General features: G+C 42.2%; 1 protein-coding gene across 20 annotated transcripts in view; it reads left to right on the top strand.

The window, feature by feature from the left end:
• DNM1 (dynamin 1) overlaps positions 1-22,443 on the top strand; it is a 68,814-nt gene that overhangs the window by 7,659 nt on the left and 38,712 nt on the right. For all 20 annotated transcript variants that reach the window (XR_008579964.1, XR_008579966.1, XR_008579967.1 and 17 more), the window contains exons 2-8: positions 17,094-17,167; positions 17,787-17,936; positions 19,319-19,522; positions 20,026-20,124; positions 20,820-20,980; positions 22,072-22,214; positions 22,298-22,433. Coding sequence is in view for 13 of the 20 variants with exons in the window: in XM_054848247.1 (XP_054704222.1) it covers positions 17,094-17,167; positions 17,787-17,936; positions 19,319-19,522; positions 20,026-20,124; positions 20,820-20,980; positions 22,072-22,214; positions 22,298-22,433 (967 nt within the window). In the remaining 7 variants the exon portion in view is untranslated. The remainder of the gene's footprint in view (positions 1-17,093; positions 17,168-17,786; positions 17,937-19,318; positions 19,523-20,025; positions 20,125-20,819; positions 20,981-22,071; positions 22,215-22,297; positions 22,434-22,443) is intronic.

Here is a 22,443-nt window from a genome sequence, read left to right as displayed (position 1 = left end):
AGAAGTGGTATGTCAAGAGCTTTAGCTGTTTGTGCAGCCTCATTTGCCCAATGCTGCCGGTTACTTAGGTCTGCTCTGCAGAGAGGTTGGGACTGATGCAGCCACCTTTGGCTGCTGGTATAGAGCAGAGACTGGATTTGAGGAATCAGGGTATTCTTAGAAAGCACTGGGAGATGAGATGATGAGCTGGTAGCACTTACGTTTTTGAGCATAGCCTTTCAGAGCAGGGGTGGGTAGTGCAGCTCAATAGAGGAATGAGCCCAGGGTTTTGTTCCCAGTGACTGAACACTCAGATGGTCTGGTCAGGCCTGGAGGTGGTCAGACTGCAAGCAGGACTGGTTCTGAAAAGCTCCAAAAAGCTATTTTCATTTATATTTATCTGTGATCCTTCTAAAGCATGCATTATGCTTTTTTTGAGTGACTTGATGCAGTTTAGTCATGAGAATTGGATGCCTTGCTCAGGATTAAGTACTATAAATATTGGGGTGTCTGTGAAGAGAGGACTGAGGCAACATTTCAGTGTTTACTGAGGAGCAGACAAGAGTGTGCATCAAAACATTGTGACTGGCAACTGAGAGCACAACTTAATGTTACATGTTTAAACAATTATTCCACCTGATTCATTGATACTCTATACTTATGTCCAGCTTTTTTGTTTTCAAAGTTCTATTAGGGAATACTTTAACAATTGAATGTAAAGTGGCTCAGTAATTTTCTTTAGCTGTCTTATATAGATGGGCAGACAGGACAATTAAGTTGCTGATGGTCGCTTCCTGCGTGACCTTCAAGCTTGTCACAGCTCCTAGGCTGGTGCTGGCTATAACAGATAACTGTTTTTCTTTCCTTCAAGACACATTACAGGAAGAATGAACTGAGTCTGAAATCTAACAGTGTCTCTGATTGTTCTTTGCCATCTTAGATGCTCTGAAAGCTTTGGCAGACCCAGCCATGACCAAATGGAAGTGAGATGGTGTTTCAATCCTTGGTCAGTAGCCTCTTGCAGTTCAGCATAACGTGCTTTTGGAAGCATCTTGGAAGCAGATGTTATGCAAGGTCCTCAAGCTGTCTTGCTGACTGGAAGCAAACTTGCCAACTTCTGCCACTTTTCTGCAAATCTTGTGACTTGTGTAGCTTTTCTTAGAGCCCTGGACACAGCAATTAAGCTAACAGAAGAGCAGTGTAGCTTTTATATTGAAAACATCAATTTCTAACATGGATGTTTGAGGGTACCTTTTTCTTTAAAAGGTGCTGTTTCCCTGAGTGCTCCTGGAGACAAGTATAAAGAATCCAAAAACTTCTAAGACTTGCATTGTCAACTCTTCCCTTCCCAAAAATCAGGGTTTAGTCCCAAAACTATAGGTTCTGTTACAATACTTATGTTGTAGTCACAATGAATAATAAATTATACAAAATGACGTTTGGAATAAACCTGTTTCCTCACTTGTGACTGAAATGAGAATTTAACTTGAGTCTCTGGGGGTGAAAATACTATTTTAATAATGTATTGCCTCAACAGTCCCCTTTAACACTCCCTTTCCTGTTTCTTATGGCTTTAGGTTGCATTGTTGCAGCTGTGTTGAAGGGCGAAGAGTTAACACTACTGTAACAAACATGAGAATTGCTGGGATCCTGTCCGTGCTAGGACTGTAATTTTGTGGCTGTGAAACAGTCTTAATGTAAGAGTGGCCAATGTAGTATATAGGATGCCTGAGACAGGGCATAGCTGATAGTAAGCTGATACTGCTGTGGATTTTGGCTGAAGAGCCAGGCAGCATTGCTGTAATGTTGTGTAAAAGGTGAACATAAGCTGTGGCTGTATTTGAGTAGTTTTTCAGCTGCATTTAGACCCTGTCTCAAAGCATCTCTGTAGACTTTTGCCTGTTGATGCTGAGTAGTCGGTTCTCAACATCTGCAAATGTTTTTACAGCAGAGCTAACTTACCCTGGAGAGCACTAGAAAAAACTATTATTTTTTGCTTTTTTTTTGAGAATGGAGATCCAGGGATGGGGAAGGCTGAGCTGAATTTTTTTAGAACAAGGTAAAAAAAACTTGATGTTTTTGTACAGTTCTTCCTCTTTGCCTTCCTGCCACTCTTGCATGTGTAAAGGCAGAGGAAGTTATGTAGGATCTGACAAATTACCAAGCTTGTTTCAGCTCCAAGAGCTCTTCCTCATCCAGGTAATTGTAAATGTCTACAAACAGGGGCTTCCATTTGCCACCTGCCTCCCAGCACAGGAACAATTCTCTGTCAGCAGGGGAATACACTTGATGACCTGTTAGTTCAGAATTAAGCTGGTAAAAACCAAAGCTCTAACCGTCACAGTTTTTATGCTGATATTTAGCTCCACTGACTTGCTTATGATTTACTCTGAACTTACACTGCTCTGGGTCAGGATGAGGCCCCCTTGATTTTAATACACGTTATGTTTTCTCTCTTTGACTGCTGTGATCTCTTGAGTAATCTCTGGCCATTTCTTAAGCTGATTGTGCTTTTACTTTTAATAGAAGCTCTTCTATGAATAGCTGGGAATTGCCTGAGCATGGTGGTGGCCTTGAGAGGAGATCTGTTGCAGTGGGGCTGTAGCTAGAGGTAAGGAGGGGATTGGTACCTACCAAAATGCAGAATACCCTCAGGGACTGGTGCATGACGTGTCACTCTGCAGAGCTGATGCTGCAGCTCCAGTGCTGAAACTCAGGTCACCTCTTCCACATCTGTGCAGCTTGCAGCAGAGATCCCAGTAATATACTTCTCCCCTCTGGGATGTGCTACTTTGATTTGATGTTCCTGTTCCTAGGCATTACTTTCTGTTTATGCCTGTTCATACAAGATGTGTTTGTTATGCCAGGCCTGCCTAACCTGGCACCTCAAACTCTTCTTAGAGAAGGAGGTCCATTTCCTGAATTAATTTGTATAGACTGTTGAAAGAATGATATTTAAAGAATAAGGAATATTTACTGCAAAAGAACAAGTGAGGCACTGCATTAGCACTTGGTATTTTGCCAACTTCTGTTTGGACACCTGGACAGGCAAAACCAAATGTTATTGGATTTCCATTTCCCAAAATCACTGTATTGGTTTGAAGGGTGGGGGGAAGATACCAGTGGAAGGAATTTAGATAAACCCTTTACTTGTGGAAAATAGGGGAAGGAATGGAAGACCAGAAGACTCTGATATGTTTGTCCAGGTTACTATGCCACAATTTTGCTATAGATTCACAGTGCCCATTAATAGGCAACACCAGTTTTGACCCTCCTCTGCTTTTTGAATTTAAGCCCTAAAAATTTTCCATGAAGACTTGAACTCCTTTAGAAATTCTGTGGATGTGTAGCTGTATATATACTTGCCATTTTGTCCCTTCCTATGGTCACTGCCCAAACTTGAGAAAAATGATCCCTGGCACATGAGGAGTGCTGTTCCACTGGTTGGTCAAAAGGACGCTGATAGACAATTGGAACCAGCCAGGAGGTCAAAAGCTCATGTCTTCTGGGACTGTCGATCCAACTTTAATTCTAGTATAGCCTGAAATGGAGATGTCTTGTGTGGTTTTTGAAGTAGAGTTTAATGCCTCTGACTTTGCTTTGCACTAGAGGTGTTGAGCAGTCAGTCTGCTGTTTTTTCTTCAAGGGCTTGAGAAGCAGTGCCTCTGCACTGTGTTTCCAGCCAGGGTGATCCTAATTATATCTGAAACTGCAGAGGTGCAGTACATAGCAAGGAGCTTGGCACTGTTCCTGCATACTTCTCCAGGCAGAGCTGAGATATAAATTGGCATCTTAAATTCCCTCTGCAGGACAACCATGCATCTTGGATGGTTTGGTCGATGCCAGAGTGCGGCATAACTCTGTTACCCCACAGAACTCTGCCCTTCCTGCCTGGCCTGTTGGAAGGGAAGCAGCCTATCTCCCCATCCACAACACACTCTGCCTCTTATTGCTGACCCAAGATAAATTATCAGGGTACATGTATTCAATTTTATAAACCCACCACCCATGTCTGGCCACTAATAGCACATTGTGGCTTGAGGTAGCACCTCCTTTTCTCATACAACTTCCGTTTGGGTTTGTATTAGTGGGCTCATCAAAGTGATTTTGCCTTTTCCAATGAACTCTTTCAGTTGTCTGTACCCTTTATGTTATTCAGGCTCTGGGGAGACTGTCTTCTTTTCTAGCATACAGAGCTGTCTGGGAGTGGAGGAAGTGTCATACTGCAGTGATGAAATGTGCTTTGAGCTATGTTTGTTCTTCTCCTAGGTCTTGCAGCAAATACCAGGACTCCAGAGGTGGTGAAGTTTTGACAAGAAATCTAAGATGATACTTACCATGAGTGTTTGATATCTTTTGGGTCTGCCATTGTACCTGGTTTCCTTCTCTGAAGGAGAGAAGGGCAAAAAGGGGGATAAACCCCTTTTTATCCAGAGCGTCCATGCGACAAATAGCTTGAATATTAGTTCTGCTGCACAGTCTAGTGGTGTCCTTGAACACAGGAGAGCCTTTACTGCTGGAAAACCTTTAGTCTAGACTCAGCTGCAGCCTGACTCCAGAGAGCTAGGACAGATTAAGACACACTGGTGGTGGGAAATAGCAAGGTCAGCCTGTTGTTCATTGGTCTTAACATACATTAATCCCAGGGTGTTATTGTGGCTGTGCTTTCCAATCAGTCATTCCTGTCCCAGAGTTTTAGTGTACAGCTTGTCCTTTTGTTTTCTCCCAGCTCAAGTTGCAGGTGCTGTACAGGTCATCTTTTTCAGGGCTGCAACCCTTCTGTTATGGCAAAGCCAGGATTTGTCAGTAGATTTGTTTGTGCCAAAGCAGAGCAGTGTTACAGCACTATTATGACAGATCAGTGCGGCTTGAGAAAGAGATGAGCAAAGATGCTGGGTCATGGGTTTACCTGGCCATAAAAAAAGTCTCTTTGCTACTGCCATCAGGACTGGACTAATTCGATGCTTTAGGGTGTTGTTGATGCTTGGTATTGCTGCCTTGGAGACTGGAACTTGCAGGGAGATTCTGGAGATAAAATGTGCATGACACTTTTTTGCCAGGGTAGGTATGCTTTGGAGGAAACAAAAGGAAAACTTGCTTTCATGCTATGATGGTGAAAATTCAGCAAGGCAGACAGAAAGGTCCAGTTTACAGCTTCTGGGGTAGAGAATACATCATGTTAGGACAGTATTTCTTGTACCTGTGGCTCTGGAGGCCTCTGAACCCAGCTGGTGCTGCGGTTGCTTTTTCCCTTAAATCCTGATTTGCTACCCCAGATCTGGTGTTTTGTTTTCTTAAATGAGTGAAAGCAGCCTTGTTTTCTTTCTCCTGGTATTGTAATTCTTGACATCAAAGCTGTATTTTCCATAAATGTGTAATCCTTACTGCCACATCCGTTCAGGATACACCAGGCTACTTATTCTCTTGAGTTCCTAGTATTGTCATGTAAAATCAGTGCTGTGTTATTCTTTATCTTGAATATCCCAAGGCAGCAAGCAAGATCCAGGACTTCATTTTTTTTTATTACCCAAAAGATCCCAGAGGAAGCTGCACAGCAGCAGTGCTGCAATTTTCTACTCCCTCAAGACTTTCGTTCCCCAGGAAGGAGCTGCAGCCTAGAGTCAATGCAGCATTTGCTATAATGGGCAGTGACTTTTTGAGATCAGGCAATGCACTGTAGGCTGTACCACTCTAAATAACCCTCCACAGTAAAATGCAGGGTTCCAAACAAGAAAATCCCTTTGTATTTTTTTGCAGGTAAAAACCTATTAAGAGGAAATTGGTTCATGAGTGCACTTGAGGTATTGGAGTGCCCCGTTTTCCTTTCCCATCTGCGTTCTATGTCCTCACGTATTCTGGGCTAACCCATCTGCGGGAAGGTAGCAGGGAGGGATCTGGCAGATAAGTCAACCCTCAAAATGGAGGAGGGAAAGGATATTCCTGATTCATTATCACAGCAGAGATGAACTGAAGCAAATGATATCTTGGGCGAGATGGTCGGTTTTGTACGCTGGGAGTACCCCTTGTTTTTCCTGTGAACTCTTGACCTATAGCTGTAGACACTTGCTTAAAATCTCTCAGCCTCAGCAGCTTGGGGCTGATGATGCACAGCAGTGAGGGATGCAGGAGCTGTGTGGACATCAAACTGATTTGTTTCTATGGAAACAAGTAGATTTCACCATGTTGTAGGGAAGTAGGAGGGGAATTATCCCCCCGGGCCTGGTTCTGGCTCTCAGATTGGATTGGTTGCTGCACTGCAATTGTAGAGCAGCAGCCTATGAAGGGATTATCTAGCTAGTCAGTGATCACAGCTAGGGAGAGAAGCACGTGGATCCAATCTGCTCCCATTGCAGGCTTCCTCAGTGGGGATGACACAAGGCACTGTTGTTGTGTGTCAGGATTCCCAGGATCACAGCCCTCCGTGGCACTTAAAAGCAAAGAATTGAACCTTGGTTGCTCATAGCCAGAAAGGTGGCCTGCATTACAGTACAGGCAGCTGCAGCTGTGTATCCTGCCCAGACTTTTCAATTGGGATGGCCAAGGTGATGAACTGTGCTCATACTTTAGCACACCTTCTGGGCAAGAGCTGAGAACTATTTGTGGTGTCTGCAAGGACTGGGGGGAAGCTGAGATCTTTCAGACAGGCTTCAGGCGTGGCTTGCTGATTAAATTGTATGTCCTGTTATATTTGATGTACTGCTTTCAGAAAGTCCTGGCACCTGAAGTCCTGTGTCTGGGGGTGATGATTTTGAAACATTTTTTCTAAAATGAAAGTTAATCTCATGAAACCAGAGAAGGAATCAAAGGATGCATATAAACCTTGATCAACAGGTTCAAATAAGAACAGCAGTTACTAAACCCCATGTATTTCTAGTGGTCTGCAGTACTGAGTCTGTTTGAATGGACCTTGTTCAAGATCCTAGTGCTGATCCTTCAGAAGGGCTGACCAACACCTCTGTATTTCAGACTTCAGTGTCCTAAAGGTATTTGTGTAGGCCCCAGCAATGACTCTGAGAGGGGAAGCTTAGATTTCTAGATAGGAAAAAAAGCAGACCATGGAAAACTGGCAAAAATGGTAATGTGTGTTTGAGCCTTTTCCCAAGGTATTCCCTTGTCTGTTCTCTTCCTCCCCTCCTACAACTGTAGTGCAGGAGCTGTGTAACCTTCTCTAATGGAGAGAAATTCCATTTGCATGGTTTCTATCTCCCCTCACTGTATATGGGGACTTCAGTACATGTTATATAAACTGAGTTAGGGATGGAGTGCAGCTCTACCAGAAATTCTTGCTTTATGCTTTGTAACAGCCAGTGAATTGACTGGATGTGGTAACCCTTGGTTATGGGTTTGCAGGGGTGCATCAGAAGAATGTAGCAACATCTCTGCCTTTCTTTCAGATCATCTATATATATATGTAATGCACCTTGAAAGTCAGGCCAGATCCTGCTGTAAGGTCTACCAAGCATAAAGCTGCGGCATACTGGCTTCCTTGGAATTACTGTAGACATACAGCAGCAGAAATCCCTGGGGCAAGCTGTTGGCTGTGCCAGTTTACTCTGTGGGCTGGCAGGCCCCCAGGCCATTGAATAAAAGTGTAATACCTAAAGTGTAAGAATGCTTCTGACCTCCTTGGATGTCTCTTGCCCTGTGGAAGCAGTACAGCCACAAAGCTCTTTAGTTCTGCATCAGATTAACTTGTGCAGGGAGAGAGACTCTAGTGCAGCCATGACTTGGCATAACACATACAGCTGTATTCCAGATTTTGATGTACCCTGAAGCTAGTGGAGTGTGAAACAGGAAAAATCAACCCAAAGGATTCAAATAAAAATAAACAATAGAAAAAACCCCTTTTTATTTCATGCCACTGGTTCCAGAGACCTGCATAGAGGCATGTGCAGGAGAGGGGCTGAGAGAGATAAGAAGGGAGATGGGGAAAGAGTTACTGAGAAAGGCACTGACTGTGGTGGCTCCTGGGAACCAGTCTGCAGGCAGAGATAAGCCAGAAAAGCAGAATTTGGTGCACTCTGGAAGAGCTTTAGTGCACTATGGGAGGGGTAGAGGGAGAGCTGTTTCTAAGCAAGCATTCATGTAAAAATTGGTATGCACTTTTGTTTTTGCTTTAGCAGTGTTCATAAAGGTGCTGCAGGCTGAAGTCTGAACATGGCCACTGCAGCTGAAGTGGCCTATCCCCTCTCTAGTTGTCTGAGCCCCCTCAGCCCATGCTTGACTCATAAATGTGTTCTGAGTGGAGGAAACACATTTTTGATTAACGCTTTTGATGTTGAAGGCATGTGAGTCCTCCCAGAGACCCACAAGAGCACATAAATATGACAATGCATTTCAGTAACAAAAGGCTTTATCCTGTTCTGTCGGAAAGAGAAGATCTATCCTCTGCCAAAAGTTGCCAAGAAGGTGACAGAGGACACTACTGGAAGACTGTCACCTCTGTATATCTGGATCAGTGGCCAAGTAATTGTGCTGTGTCCCATGACAAGAAGACAAGCCCTATGGCTGAGATGGAAGCTCATTCAGCTGCTGTCTCTCCATGGCACATCATTTAGTCCCAAATGTCAGCAAAACAAACCCCACCATTATGCTTGTTCATGAGGAACTGGATTTGACTCGCCAAACTTACTGTATGTAGGCTTTCAAACAGCTAGCCATGCAGTTTTCTATGGAGGTGGATTCTCTTGGAGGGGGCATTCTCCTGAAAGGTTTCCTGTCTTTTTGGCAGAGCCTGTGATGTGGGGTCATTGTGGTTTTTGAAATGTTGCCTTTTGCAGTAGATGTAGTTTTCTTATGTGGCTTTATTTACTTCATATGTTAACTCTATGAATGCACCAGTGTTTTTCTTCTTACTTTGAATAAAGTGAGAGCACAGCATGGGAAAAATATGCAGGAGTTCAGAACACCACACCTACTGTAAAAGGGACAGAGGAAACAGAACAGAAAGGTGATTCTTGCAGTGAGAATCATAATGTCAGTTGTGGAGTAGGGGGTGTGTGAACATACAATACATCCTATTTCTACACTTGAGTTTTTTTCTTACAGTGCGTTAGCATAGTTGCTGTCCTTTCATGTTTGAAGATCACAGTGCCTCAGTCTCTGCATAAAACCTTAATAAAGGTTTATATCTGACAGAATACACCTCACACTTGCTGGGGACCTGTGCTGGTATCCACTGCAGTGCTGTGCAAAAGAATAGAAGAACTCAAGGCAGATTGGGCAATAGGAGAAGGTGCAAACTTCAGAAGTTACTTTCTAGTTCATTACCTATCCCCTCTGACTCTTTTTTTGAAAATTATCCAGTAGTACACTATAAATGGGTCCAGCTTATACTAGCATTTGTGCTTTGCACTGCTCAGAGAGCGTTTGTGAAGCTTGTAAGACAGTCTTGGGAACTCACCTTATGGACAGCAAACTCCCAAAGCTGAAGAGGTCTGCTTGGCCCTTCTTGGTTACCTATCTGGAGATCTGTACTGGAGGGAAACAGCTAGGTGTTGGAGATGCTGTTTCAGCGCCAGAACTACTTAACTGAGCAATTATAAGTGTTCCAAGTCAGCACAATAGTGACAACCTCCCTTTACACTACTGTTAATAGGAACACAAGGTACAAGGCAATGGGAAGCCTTCTCTTTAAATTTTTTGTTTCTGCTAACATGTATATTATGATGACACTCATGAACTATTGCCTGTCTTTATTTTTCACAATTGTATTCTTGAATAATGAATCATTGTACACAATAATATTGCCAGTATGCTGGAATGTGGTATACTTACAATAGATCTTTATTTCTATATGTATCCATTGTGTGACCAGTATCAATTACACCCTAAGAAATTATATTACACCAAGCTTATGAAATTGCTCTCTTTCACTGTGGGTCAAGGCTAGACACACTGTTGTGTTGTGGAAATTGGCAGATAAAGGACATGCATCCCCTGGCTTAAACTTTTCTGAGTGTAAAAGTGCTAATCTTAATGGAAAAAAAAGTGGCTACCTAGGAATGAGACTTACCATGTGATTGAGTCTGTAGGACTGGTGTCCAAGTTCACATGATGCAACATGAAAGGAAGATGAAAGCGAAGGGCAGAGAAAAACAGATAGAGTAGCAGGTTGATGGGTGCTTTTGTTCATAATGCACCTGCTTTTAAATGCTTGCTGTTCATGTTGGCCTGTCTGGCTTTTTTTGTCTGAGAAGCACTTTGGTTCATGGAGGATAAGAGCTCATAGAGGCCACAAAGTCAGCAGGAAAGGAAAGTCTAAATCTGTAATGCAGCCCTATTGTTAACCTTCTGGGTGACAGAGGAAAGAACAGATTTGTCCTTGTTCTTGCCCCACGTCTGAGTTACAGAATTGCTTGTGAATGTACTTGCCTGTCACTTGAAGGGTCAGACCAGGAAGGTGCTCTCAAGGACAGTTCCTGCATCATGCTCTACCATCTGGTAGAAGTAGATGATGTCTGTTATGAAGGACCACCAGGCTTGAGTTAGTGTTTAAGAAGTGGAAAGCTACTACCATTTCTGATGTGTTTGATCTAGCAATCGATAAGACTAACACTAAGTATTTTTAGCCTTGCAGATATTCTGTGGCTAATGTGTTGCATAGGTGTCAGCCTGTGTTTTAAGGATTTGAAGACCCATGTTGGACTAAGAGTATGTTTGAAAACATAGCTGTTGTGCTGTGAGATGAAGTGCTGCTCAGAGGGATTTATAAGCTGCTCATAGAATGCAGCCTGTATGAAGATGTGAATGTTGTCAATCAGTGCAATGATCAGGAGAGTCATACGTCAAAGGTTCTGATACCCCTAGATTGTCTTGGGATTCTTGTAATGCATCGTGCCATGATGAGCTAATGAAGAAGTCTTGGTCTGGATGTGCGTGAATGATGAATGATCAACTATAAGACTTGACAGATGAAGTAAAGGTAGTTCTAAGCTGAAGCAGGAGCAGGTCCAAACTTGTGTAACCAGACAGTAAAATCCATAGGGGCAGGAACTGTATTTCTTGCTGTGTATTGGCATAGTGCTTTGTGCAGTGCAGTTCTGATTAAATTGCTGTCCCTAGGCACCACCAGAACACAGGAAATAACTAGTGGATTTAAACAGAAACAGACATGTGAAATTGTGGAAGCTGTGTGAATCTTAATTTCTGAAACTAATATAATCTAAATTGGGGATTAATCACATCCCTTAATACCCTGTTTGTCTGTAGATGTTTAATAAGAACTCAAATTGAAATTAAATGATCAGATGGTCAGCACTCTTCTGTTCTTTGGAACTACTTCTGTGTTTCCATAAGCTGCTGTTTTGGCTTTTTAATTGAGGCTTTACCTTCTGTAGTGCATTCTAATCCAAGAATCTCAAAGGACTGACAAACAATAAACTGTAAGGATGCTGTATTGGTATATCTAGACTAGGCCTAGATTTGTATTTCAAAGCCTTCTACAAACAGCTTTACAAGCCTTCCAGCTTCCCTGGAGGGAGGGAAAGTGATGGTAGAAGCATTTGGTCTGTCTTTCGTTTAGAACAAGACATGGTACCGTGAACTTGGTTCTGTTGTTGACTGCCAATAACTTCTGTTGCAACTTCAGTGAAGACTAAAATCATGCATGAAAAGCTTTGGATCAAAGTCCTTTCAGAAATACAGATTACTAGTGGATGGAGAAGGTGCAAACCTGCTTTAATTCTGTGGTACAAAGAGTAACTTGTTCACGAGGCTAAATAAACTAGGGGCAAAATTAATTTTATAGTCCAGGAGTCCTAGCTGCCTGCCCTGTGAACTGACAAATGTTCTTGGGTTTCCCTGTATGTGCATCTTCTATGTAACTTTCTGTTCTGAAATTGAGTTCTTGCTGGGTTGAGAGCTGGACTTGTAAAAATGCATTTGTAGTGCCACGTAAAGGATTGCAGTAAGCCTTCTTGGCCAGCCGTATTAAAGTTTCTAGAACATATGAGCAAAAATAAAGTGTTTCTGTTGGGTGTCTCTCTGCAGATCTGCATTAATGCAGTCTCTTCTCATGGGTGTGCTTATAGCTGAAATTAATAAGAGGCCCCCTGAGGCTTATCAAAAGACCACTATGTAGTACTGACTAAGAAATTTAAAGCAATGAGCTGCAAAAAAGTAGACTGTTTATATGCAGTGCAAAGGAGATGGACAGCAGAGGTGCTTTTCCACTTGAACTTGATGGAAGGAGGGAATGCACAATGCTCATGCTTGCAGTGGAAGAGTATCTATGGAGGAGCAGTTGCAGTCTGAGCTGGTATGTGGGGATGCTGTTAGTATGTTACCTTCCTTCACTGTTAGGAAGTTATGGTTGCCACTGCTGAATGTCATGGCTACAAGATCATAGGCAGGTTACCTGCAAATGCTATATTGGTGGAATTAAATGCCACTGTAACTGTTAGCCTTAGAGCACAAACCTAAAACAGTGAGCTAATCCACTTCTAGCAAAGCATGAAGGGACAGAATTGCTCATGCAATCGCTTTTCTCTTGTGTTATCAGGTTTGAGAGCATTTATTCTAACAAAGCAGATGAATCAGGCATGATATGGCTGTAACAATCACTGAGATGCTGGAAGACTAGTTTCTCCTGCAAAGATCTAGTTCTCTCTTGTTTAACAAGAAAACATCAGATCAAGTGTTTGACCAAAGGAGTAAACCAGTGGTTTTTTGACTAGCAAATTGTGTGTGTTCATTAGGAGAAAACGTGGCCCTACTGTAGCAAACGAGCTCATGCAAATCTCTTCTTTTAATGGAGACAATCACACTTTCTTCAATGTAGTAGCAATGAATAAACACAAGAAACTTGTCTGGAAATTTCAATATGTGCCTCTTCAGGAAATCCCAAACTTTTCATATGGGTATCTCTCCTACGTTTTACTGCATCTGTCAATGTTTTCTTCCCTTTACATACAATTATATGTTGAATTATACAGGCAGTTTGTTAACCTCCTGTGTTTTACAAATAGTCTAGATGGAAATGTCTTTGGTCCATGTTACCTTTAACTTCTAATCCTCTGTACTGTGCAAGTCATTTAATGAACTCTGAAATTTGTTTATAGAGCAAATGTGCTTTTTCTGTCATTAATAGCACCTTTTTGTTCTGTAGGATTCCAGGATACCTACTGTATGGAGATTTTTTGTATAGAGTGTCTGGCTTTCATTTAGAAAAACTAGTAGGGAAATACTAAGTCCCCAGTGCCCTGATTATAAATGCATGACATCAAGATTGCCTTAGTAGGTTTCTGACATGTTTGGATTTTGTTTGAATGTTGCTCTGCAGTAACTGCTAAATCGTTTTCTGTCCCTCCAATATTTTTTTACTATTACATTACTAATGCAGCTTTCAGCCCAAATCTGTACTTTAATGCAGCTCTGCATACTAAAATAAAAATAAGATTGGAAGGGATGATGTGATTGGGTTTGCCCTGAGGTAGCTGTGAAGCTAGTTGAGAACATGTGTGAGCACTTCAGAAGTGAACAAAGCGAAATATAACAATCAATGCCTTTTCAAGTCACTTCCCTGCCTGAACCTTTTCAGCCTGAGACCCATCTGGATTTGCATCCTTGGTTCTTTTTGTTGTCTTTGTTTAGAAGAGGAGATCTATCACTGGTCAGACCAAGAATTTAGTTAGCTCAATATCCTTTCTCTGACAGTAGTTAATAAAAGATGAGCGTGAAATATGTATAAATAAGTCTTCCAATAACTGGCAGTTTGGGGAATGTAGCTGATCTGAGCCTAGTTTTCCAACTCTGATAAAAATGCTTGGAATTGCATTGCTAGAACTGATACCTCAATATCTTGATAAGGAATTTGGAGTCAATAGCTAAGCAAAAAGATACAAGCAAATTAAGTATTTATATATTCCCTGAATACAGCTTCTCTGTTTTAACTGCTGTTTCGCTGTGTTTTCTTGATAAAGCGTAGCCTGAAGAAGTGGCACAGTGTGGTATTCCTGCTTAAAAGCATAGGAAATTAAATGTTGTCATGCCACTTCTGTGTGTTACAAAGCAACAAAAAAGGAATTTTCAGTTCTTAAGATGCAAAGTGAAGGAGGAAAACAGAGTTGGTGCCCTCAACCTAACTGAATAACATATTTCAGGAACAAAGGCTTGTATAGTGATGTATGTAATGATGCTGCTCTTAATGTCATGCTAGGGGCTGCCTTGTCTTAGAAGTGGAATCCCAGCTGCCCTCATTGTCTGATCACTCGGAGCCTTGCAGCATGTTATCTCTGAAGACTTTTTCCATCTTTATTTCCCCATTGAGCCTTGCTACTGTACATTTCCTGTGCTGGAATAGAATAAGCCAGTTTATCTAACCCTTCAGCTCTTGTCTGCCCAAGTCATCTGGCACATGGTTGTTCTTATCTCATGTACTGTTTCCCTGATTCTATCTTAATTTCATCGCTTTGTGCTGGTCTTTCTGGGAGCAATAGGTGTGGGTGTAGATCTTTCCCCTGGCTCCTAAGTGGACTCAAAACCTGGGCTGGGCATGTTGTCCATGCCACATATGCTCTGTTGTTGTATTTTATTTACAGAAGCAATGTACTATGCCTACTGCAAGAGGGCAGGCAAGACTCCCATGCACTGCCTTCTCCTCAGCATCCAGCCAGCTTGCTGCAGAATTTACTAATCAGTACTTTTTAGTGTTTATGATTTGAATGGCTCAGCTGGAGCAGAAGGAAGGAGTTTGTCCAGGAGACTGTAGAGAGAAAGAAAGTGAATAAAAGAATAGGAAATAATACTGATACAATGGGGTGATACTGCATCAATTGTATTTTTATAAAGCTTCTTGTCTGTAACTCCTGATAGGAGTCAAGCATAGAGAAGACTTTAAAGTTGAACTGCATGTACCACCCAGTAGTTTGTGGATAAGAGCACACATTCATTTTTTTCATATTAGGGATCAGATTGCACATGTTTTCAGTCAGAATTAAAGCAGCACTAAGATTGTTGATTTAGGTGACTAGATTTGCCTAATGGATTTGTTGTCTTGTTTTCTGTGAGGGCTTAGTGTTTTTCCTTGGAATAGTCTGTGAACTACTCAGTTCACACAATAAATTGGATTATTTTTTTTATAATGCTGGAACCCAGATGCGACATAGATTTTTTTTTTTTTTTTTTCCATCTGCCTTTGTCCTGATTTTTGAGTTTTTGCCTTTGTAGTTATGACAAGGACAGCAGAGAAATCAGTATTTTGGCCAAAGCAGAAAACTTCAGGAAAACACGGAACACAACATGAGTGGAATCTTAATTCCTAAAGAGCTCATGCTTGTAAATGTAAGTGGTGCTTTTCCTACAGTAAAGCAGGATTTGATGCTGCAAGTTGGAGATCAATAACTAGAGTATTGTCTTAGTGTGCTAGAAATGGAATCTGTAGTAATAAAATACCTTTTTCTCAGGTACAGTAAGTTCAAAATAAGTCAGTGCAGCTGAGATGGATTTGTTATGCTAAAAACTGATGCTGGGGTAGAACTCATTCACATATTGACCACAGACATCTATAGGAGTGGAGCTGAGACAGCAGAAATCTGCTCAAATGATGCAATGCCTCAAAGATTCCAGGGTTAATCCCACTGGAATGGGAAAACTAGAGCTGTATTATTTGAAAAACAAATGAAAGACAAACCCCGGTTAACTCTTTATACTTCTGAAAAGTCTGAAGTAATAAGAATAGGTTACAGTCTTATTTTAACTGGTAGAGTTGTATTGGAGGTCCCATTACTCCAGACCTAGTAACTTACAGGAGATATTTTTGAGGTGTTAGTGATCGTAGGATACCTCCTTACCCTCCCTTCACTTGAAACTACTCTACGGTTTTTGATATTATCAAGTTACTCTGACAGCCCCACAGATGGAGAATTACTTTTATAGGTGAGGAAAGGGGAATACAAAGAAGTAGAACTTGGATAGAATTACATAGGAAATCAGTGGCCAAACCAGGAGCTGAAACAAAGCTGCTCAAGTCCTTGTCTGACGTATTAAAACAAAAGCTCATTCCTCATCTTCACTTCCTTTGTCAGTGTTAAGCTCATGCCAGACTAAGAGCAAGATGCTCAAAATGGAGAGCCCTGGATTTCTCATCCACCAGAGTGGTTAGTCACTACTGAATTAGCAAAATTATTCATTGCCACAGCTGTCAGGGGAGGGAGGATCGTGTGCCAGAATCCCAGCAGTGTAGGTAGGACTTCCTTTAACAAAGAAAACTATATTAATGCTGTAGGAACCATGTTTTGAAATGATGCTTCTCCCACTAGGCAAGGAAGCAATTGATCGTATTTTCAGAAGTGCTCAGTGGCTCTTGAAGAGCCATTTGAACAGCTGAGTACTTGAAAACCAGGCCACAAACTAGCAAGGTCATCGGCAGATGCTGTAAGAATGCCGAGCTTTGCTCAAAGCTCTTGGATTTGGGAAAAGAAAAAGTGAAGGAGAACTTGTGGGTTGTGGCTGCTAAGTCAGCATTTGGAGAAGGATAGTGAAAGGCTTCCTTCCTTTGAGATGAAGTACACAAATTCAGGATTCTTGTGAATATAGAAAGAAGCTGCTGCTGCTTTTGCCTTGGCAATACTTATGTCTTGAGCAGTTAGCCAGGAGAAACCCTGGGTGGAGGCAAGCCTTTGGCTGCTGCTTATTCTTTCAGATGTATCACGTGGTGTTTGCCTGCTGGAACAATGTGGTGTGTTCTCAAGCCCCAAAGTGCAGGGCATGAATGATTTTGTAGTTTGGGTAACTGTATTTTGTATAAAGGAGACATGATAGCTTTCAAGCTCTGCTTCAACTTCTCTTTTCTTTCTCATGAAAAAGGGGTTTTTTTTCTGAAGTACAGACAATTGTTTTAAACGGGCTTGTTAGTTAGCTTGGAACTTCAGCTGAAGGAGCTATAGCTGTTACAGACAGGATCAGAGGGGGTGTGTTGTTGAGTATAGACTTCTTCAGAATAACAAGCTCTCATCTTCCTCGAGGAGGAGGACTTGGTTTTAGTGCCTTAAATATTTTTGTGTCCATGGCTGAAACTCCCTGTTAGAATCCATGTATGCTTATAGAAGCAGAAGAGCTGTGAAAAAGGAAGGAAACAATCATTCACTCATCTGAAACTTCCCATTTCATTTCAGGGACTTTCTGCCACGTGGATCTGGCATCGTAACCAGACGCCCGCTGGTCCTGCAGCTGGTAAACGCCAGCACAGGTATGTGAGCTACCTTCCCTGTGTGCCCAGCTGGATTGCTGTCTTAGTCAAGAAAGGTCTTCTTTGATCAGTGGCACTGAGCAGTGTGGAAAAAATAAATAAGAATTTTCCCCAGTAAAAATGACCAGCAGCTCATTTTCAGTTCTACCTGTTTAACATCTGATGCATTAAGTGTTCAGAAGCAAAATGCTTCTTAGTTTTCTTTTAATTTATTAGGCAAGGCTCCATGACCCTGCTGCTAATCTACTGAAATAAGGGGGTACGATGATTTAATGTAGTGAAAACCCAGTGTGACAACACTGGTATCTGGAGAAGAAAAAAAGACTACAAAGTTCTGTGGTTGGGCTCTTGGGCAGTTCACTGGTTTTGCTACTTACTTGCAGGATATTTTCTTTACCATTGCCCTTAGCATAAGTTAAGATCTCAGATAATATGACTGCAGTAACTTCTTCTATGCCAACCTGCCAGACCCTTGTGGGAAAGGCCCTTGCCAGACTTCATCCCTTCAGCTGTTTTTTTTGTTTGTTTGTTTTGCTTTGGGACATGATGTTTTCATTACACTTTGGGTGTTTCTCTGATTTCAGTGACTATTTCTGACACTCTGCTTCTGTTTAAATAGAATATGGTGAGTTCCTACACTGCAAAGGAAAGAAATTCACTGATTTTGAGGAGGTCCGTTTGGAAATTGAGGCTGAAACGGATCGTGTTACTGGCTCCAACAAAGGGATTTCCCCTGTGCCCATCAATCTTCGAGTCTACTCTCCCCATGGTGAGTCCTAATGCAGCATCTGAATCAGGAGATAGATGAGTCAGGTTGCTGCTTTGTCATGAAGTAGACAGAAAGAAAAGAGATGAAATGAGGAGAGTGCTTGGTTTTGACTTTAATCTCCATGTGCCTGGGCCATGCTGTGTATCAAACTGCTAGCATTAGCCATACTGCTAAAACAGGCTTGTCTGCCAGCTGAAGTATCTGACTGCTAGCAGAACCTCTCCTTAAAACAACTGATGTCAGTGCAGAAACTTGTTCCTGAGGCTGTTCCTTTCCACCAGTATGGGCACTACAGTGAAGAGCTGCTGTCTCTCTCTGCTTTCCGATACTGCTTTACTGGGCAAATAAATCATAGAATGGTTTGGGTTGGAAGGAACCTTAGAGATCATCTAGTTCCAACCCCCTGCTGCGGGCAGGGACAGCCTCCACTAGACCACGTTACCCAAAGCCTCATCCAACCTGGTCTTAAACACTTCCAGGGATCGGGCATCCACAACCTCTTTGGGCAACCTGTTCTAGTACCTCACCACTCTAACAGGAAAGAATTTCTTTCTAACATCTAATCTAAATGGACCCTCCTTCAGCTTAAGGAAGGAATGGAACAAAAAAAAAAAAACAATGATGGGGAGAGTGGCTTCCTTGAAGAGCAGTTGCCTTCTCTTTGCATGTAAATACATACTCTGTATAGTTCTCTCCAGGTAGTGCCTGTGTCATATGCCACTGATCTCAGTGGAAAAATTCCACTTAAGGGAGCAGCATAGTCCTAAATTTGCCAGCTCTTTAAATATAAACAGCTCTATAGGCATGTTTTGGAAAGCAGCAGCTCAGCGCTACGTAGCATTTGGCTGGGTGGAACTTGTACTTGATTTTTAGTCTTTATTTTTTCACTCAGCATGACAATTAAATAGATGTAGGGCTGCATATTGTAGTCCTTCAGGAGAAAGCCCAGCTGACTTTGACAGGAACCTCCCTTGAAAATAAGGGTGGGAGGACTGAGCTCTTCAATACTGGGGACAACTCTTAATGAGTGGAACCAACTCTTCTGACTCTCCAGTCTCTGTTATGGAGTGAAACAATGTACTGTCATCCCTTCCCTTTCAATGTAGTGTATGTGGAAGGACTTTGAGGGCACAGTTTCCCTGATCAGTGAAAAAACAAGTGGTTTAAAGGGAAGGGTGATGAGGTCATTGATAGTCATGACTAGTAACATCTAGCAACTAGTTCTTACTAAGCAGTAGCAAAAAGGAACTAGAAAGCTCTGTGTGCCTCTGTGTGTGTCTCTTATTATATATCGGAGACACTAAAGCTACAGGTGGTACTTATAGACCAGAACGTTCTTACCTCAACACTCCCTTGTGCTCTCTCCTGTTTCCTGTGTCTAGTCCTGAACTTGACCTTGGTGGATCTACCGGGTATGACAAAAGTTCCAGTAGGGGACCAGCCCCCTGACATTGAGTTTCAGATCAGAGATATGCTCATGCAATTTGTCACCAAAGAGAACTGCCTCATCCTGGCAGTATCCCCAGCGAACTCTGATTTGGCCAACTCTGATGCCCTGAAGATTGCAAAGGAGGTGGATCCTCAAGGTAAATATCTCTTAATTTTTTACTAGACAGTGGCCTGATTTTCCTTTTTTCTTTTGCTTGTGATTAGTCCAGTATCTGTGGGCTCCTGTCTGTCTTGGGTTGTATCTTCACCAACACATGTTCTTCTGAGAGGTGTTAGTGAGTGTTATTGTAACAGAATTTTTGTTATTCCCTTTTATTCCTTTGTTCGAGCCCCGTTTCTGAAGAGATGAAGGATTTTCTTTCCTTTAGTCATCTCCATTCTGCCTGGCAAAAGCAGGAAAATCTGCACTCGAATCCCTCTCTGTGGCATAGCATGTGCCTGTTTCAGCATGATATAACTGAGAACTGAGCTCAATTTATTGTCTGTTTTGCTCTCATGGCATCTTGAACATGATGGGAACTGTAATGTTTGAGTTCAAGAGCCCCTGAGTAGCAAATTGGGCAATCTGTAAGCTCTGTGATCAGAGGAAAACATTACATGAGTTGTTTGCTTGATCAAGTACATTTGGTTTTTTCCATAGGGCAACGTACTATTGGAGTCATTACTAAGCTGGATCTTATGGATGAAGGAACTGATGCACGAGATGTATTAGAAAATAAACTACTTCCTCTTCGTAGAGGTATGTTTCCTTATGCTTTGTCCACAATCTCCTATTTTCCCTGTGTGAGGTGTCCTGGCCTCATTGCCTTCCTGCAACATCTGTTACAACTTGTGGTTAAGCCATCTCTGTTCCAAGCTGGAACTGAGAAAAGTTGGGGAACAGGGATCAGTCACACTGTTAATAGGAACTTTTAAAGTATTTGTACCTTGATATGTAGTCCTAGCAGAAGCATAGCCTTGTGCTCTTATCTTTACCTTCTCTTTCTTTCTTTTAATAAGGCAAGCTGCAAAAATGGAACTCCTGTCTAAAAGACTCCTCTCATCTTTTATCCAGATGAGATTGCCATAGTGTATCAGATAAAATAATTTTGGACTGCAATACATGCTGTGTAGAGCCATAGCGAAGTATCTATTCCAAGGACTTTAACATAAGAGTCTCAAATGAATGAGACTAGGGTATGCTTTGTGATTGGGGGAACAGCAATAAATAAGCTAGTTCTCAGCTGCATAGTCATTTTTGTCCTGTATGTATCAGAACCTGGGCCGTTTGGAGGAAATTCTAGTTTTAAACTCTTCCAATTTGTCCCTAATAAGGTGTTGTCACTAGAATTCCCCTTTTGCAGTGCTGCTAGCTGCGTAACTTCCTTCTCGGTCTGAGTCCCGTTTACATTCTCAGTCCTTGCAACGATCTGATCTCTAACCCCACTCTTACAGGTTACATTGGTGTAGTCAACAGAAGTCAGAAGGACATTGATGGCAAGAAGGACATTCAGGCTGCTCTGGCTGCAGAGAGAAAATTTTTCCTCTCCCACCCAGCCTACAGACACATGGCCGATCGCATGGGAACCCCCTACCTGCAGAAAGTATTGAACCAGGTATTGTCAACAGTTAAGAAATGCTGCCCACTATGTCACAAGAACGGCTAGGCTGGCCATCAGGGCTCTTATGAGATGGAAGGATACAGGAAAAGCTAAAACTTGTGGTCAACAAACTGATAAATACTTTAAATTGCAGAGTGAGACTTTTGAAGACTGGTTAACTCTTCCGCCTGTGCATCATAAAAGGCATTTTGGTGCCAAGTCCTACAAAGTGTGCCTGACTTGTGTAATACCGATACAGTAAAATGCAGTAAGGCCAATAATAGAGCTTACACACCAAAGGCTGCTTTACACACTGCTTTGTCCTCTCAGTGATACTGGTGCAAAATCAGTAGTTGGTTCAAGGCATTTACGCTATCAGAATGCAAGGTCTTTCTGGTTAAGCTAAAAGATACCTTCTAAATTTCTAGTGGTCTCTGTACCTAACAGTAAGCTGCAAAGATTGATTCAAATGTGATACTGGTAGTCGTTTTCCCATCTATTAAGGCTGTCTTATCTCCTGTCTCATACTGTAGCAACTTATTGTTGCTTCCCCCTCTGCTCCCTTGAAATACTCCCTGAAGTGAAGAATTACTTTGTCCTTTTTCCTCCTTATTTAAATACTCATCTTTAAACTGGAGATTTCCACAGCTGGCTCTGGAAACCCTTTAATTAGAACCTTATCAGTGGTTTTGGCTCCTTCCACCTTGCCTTGTCACCCTTATTGAAAATGGGCTTCACCACCATCTTGGGTGTCAGTGGTGTGCTAATCTGAAGACAGAATAGCCTTTACCCTGGTGTAAATAGCAACTGCTAATACTTGTATGTGAAGCTTATTTTTGGGTTGGAGTCATAGGCTTGTAGGAATGGGAATTTTGTACCAGACTAGAAGGTAAAATGAAGGTCAAGGATAGAGCGGTGCAACAGGTAGGAGTTGGGGAGGCAGGATACAACCATCTCATAACTGGTATCTGTCCTGGGATAGACTTTTTATTAGGACCACACCAGAGAGACGAGCATTCCTCTTTATTTTGTGGTGCAGAGGTAGCAAACTCTTCCCAATAAGCACCTAGAGGTTTGTTATTGCCTTAAACCTTCTTCTTGTGCAGCAATTGACCAACCACATCCGTGACACCCTGCCAGGGCTGCGGAACAAGCTCCAAAGCCAGCTTCTCTCCATTGAGAAGGAGGTGGAGGAGTACAAGAGCTTTCGCCCTGATGACCCTGCTCGTAAGACCAAAGCTCTGCTTCAGTAAGTGGCCTCAGCTGCATGTCCCTCCCTGGAGATAACTGCTCAGCCATGACTTCTACTTCATGCTTTTTGTTTTCTTTCAGGATGGTCCAGCAGTTTGCTGTGGACTTTGAGAAACGCATTGAAGGCTCTGGAGACCAAATTGATACCTATGAGCTGTCAGGAGGAGCTAGGATTAACCGCATCTTCCATGAGCGTTTCCCCTTTGAACTGGTGAAGGTAGTGCTTC

The sequence above is a fragment of the Grus americana genome, chromosome 20, assembly GCF_028858705.1.
Source record: "Grus americana isolate bGruAme1 chromosome 20, bGruAme1.mat, whole genome shotgun sequence".
NCBI classification, from domain to species: Eukaryota; Metazoa; Chordata; class Aves; order Gruiformes; family Gruidae; genus Grus; species Grus americana.
This window is presented reverse-complemented; position numbering and strand designations above follow the sequence as displayed.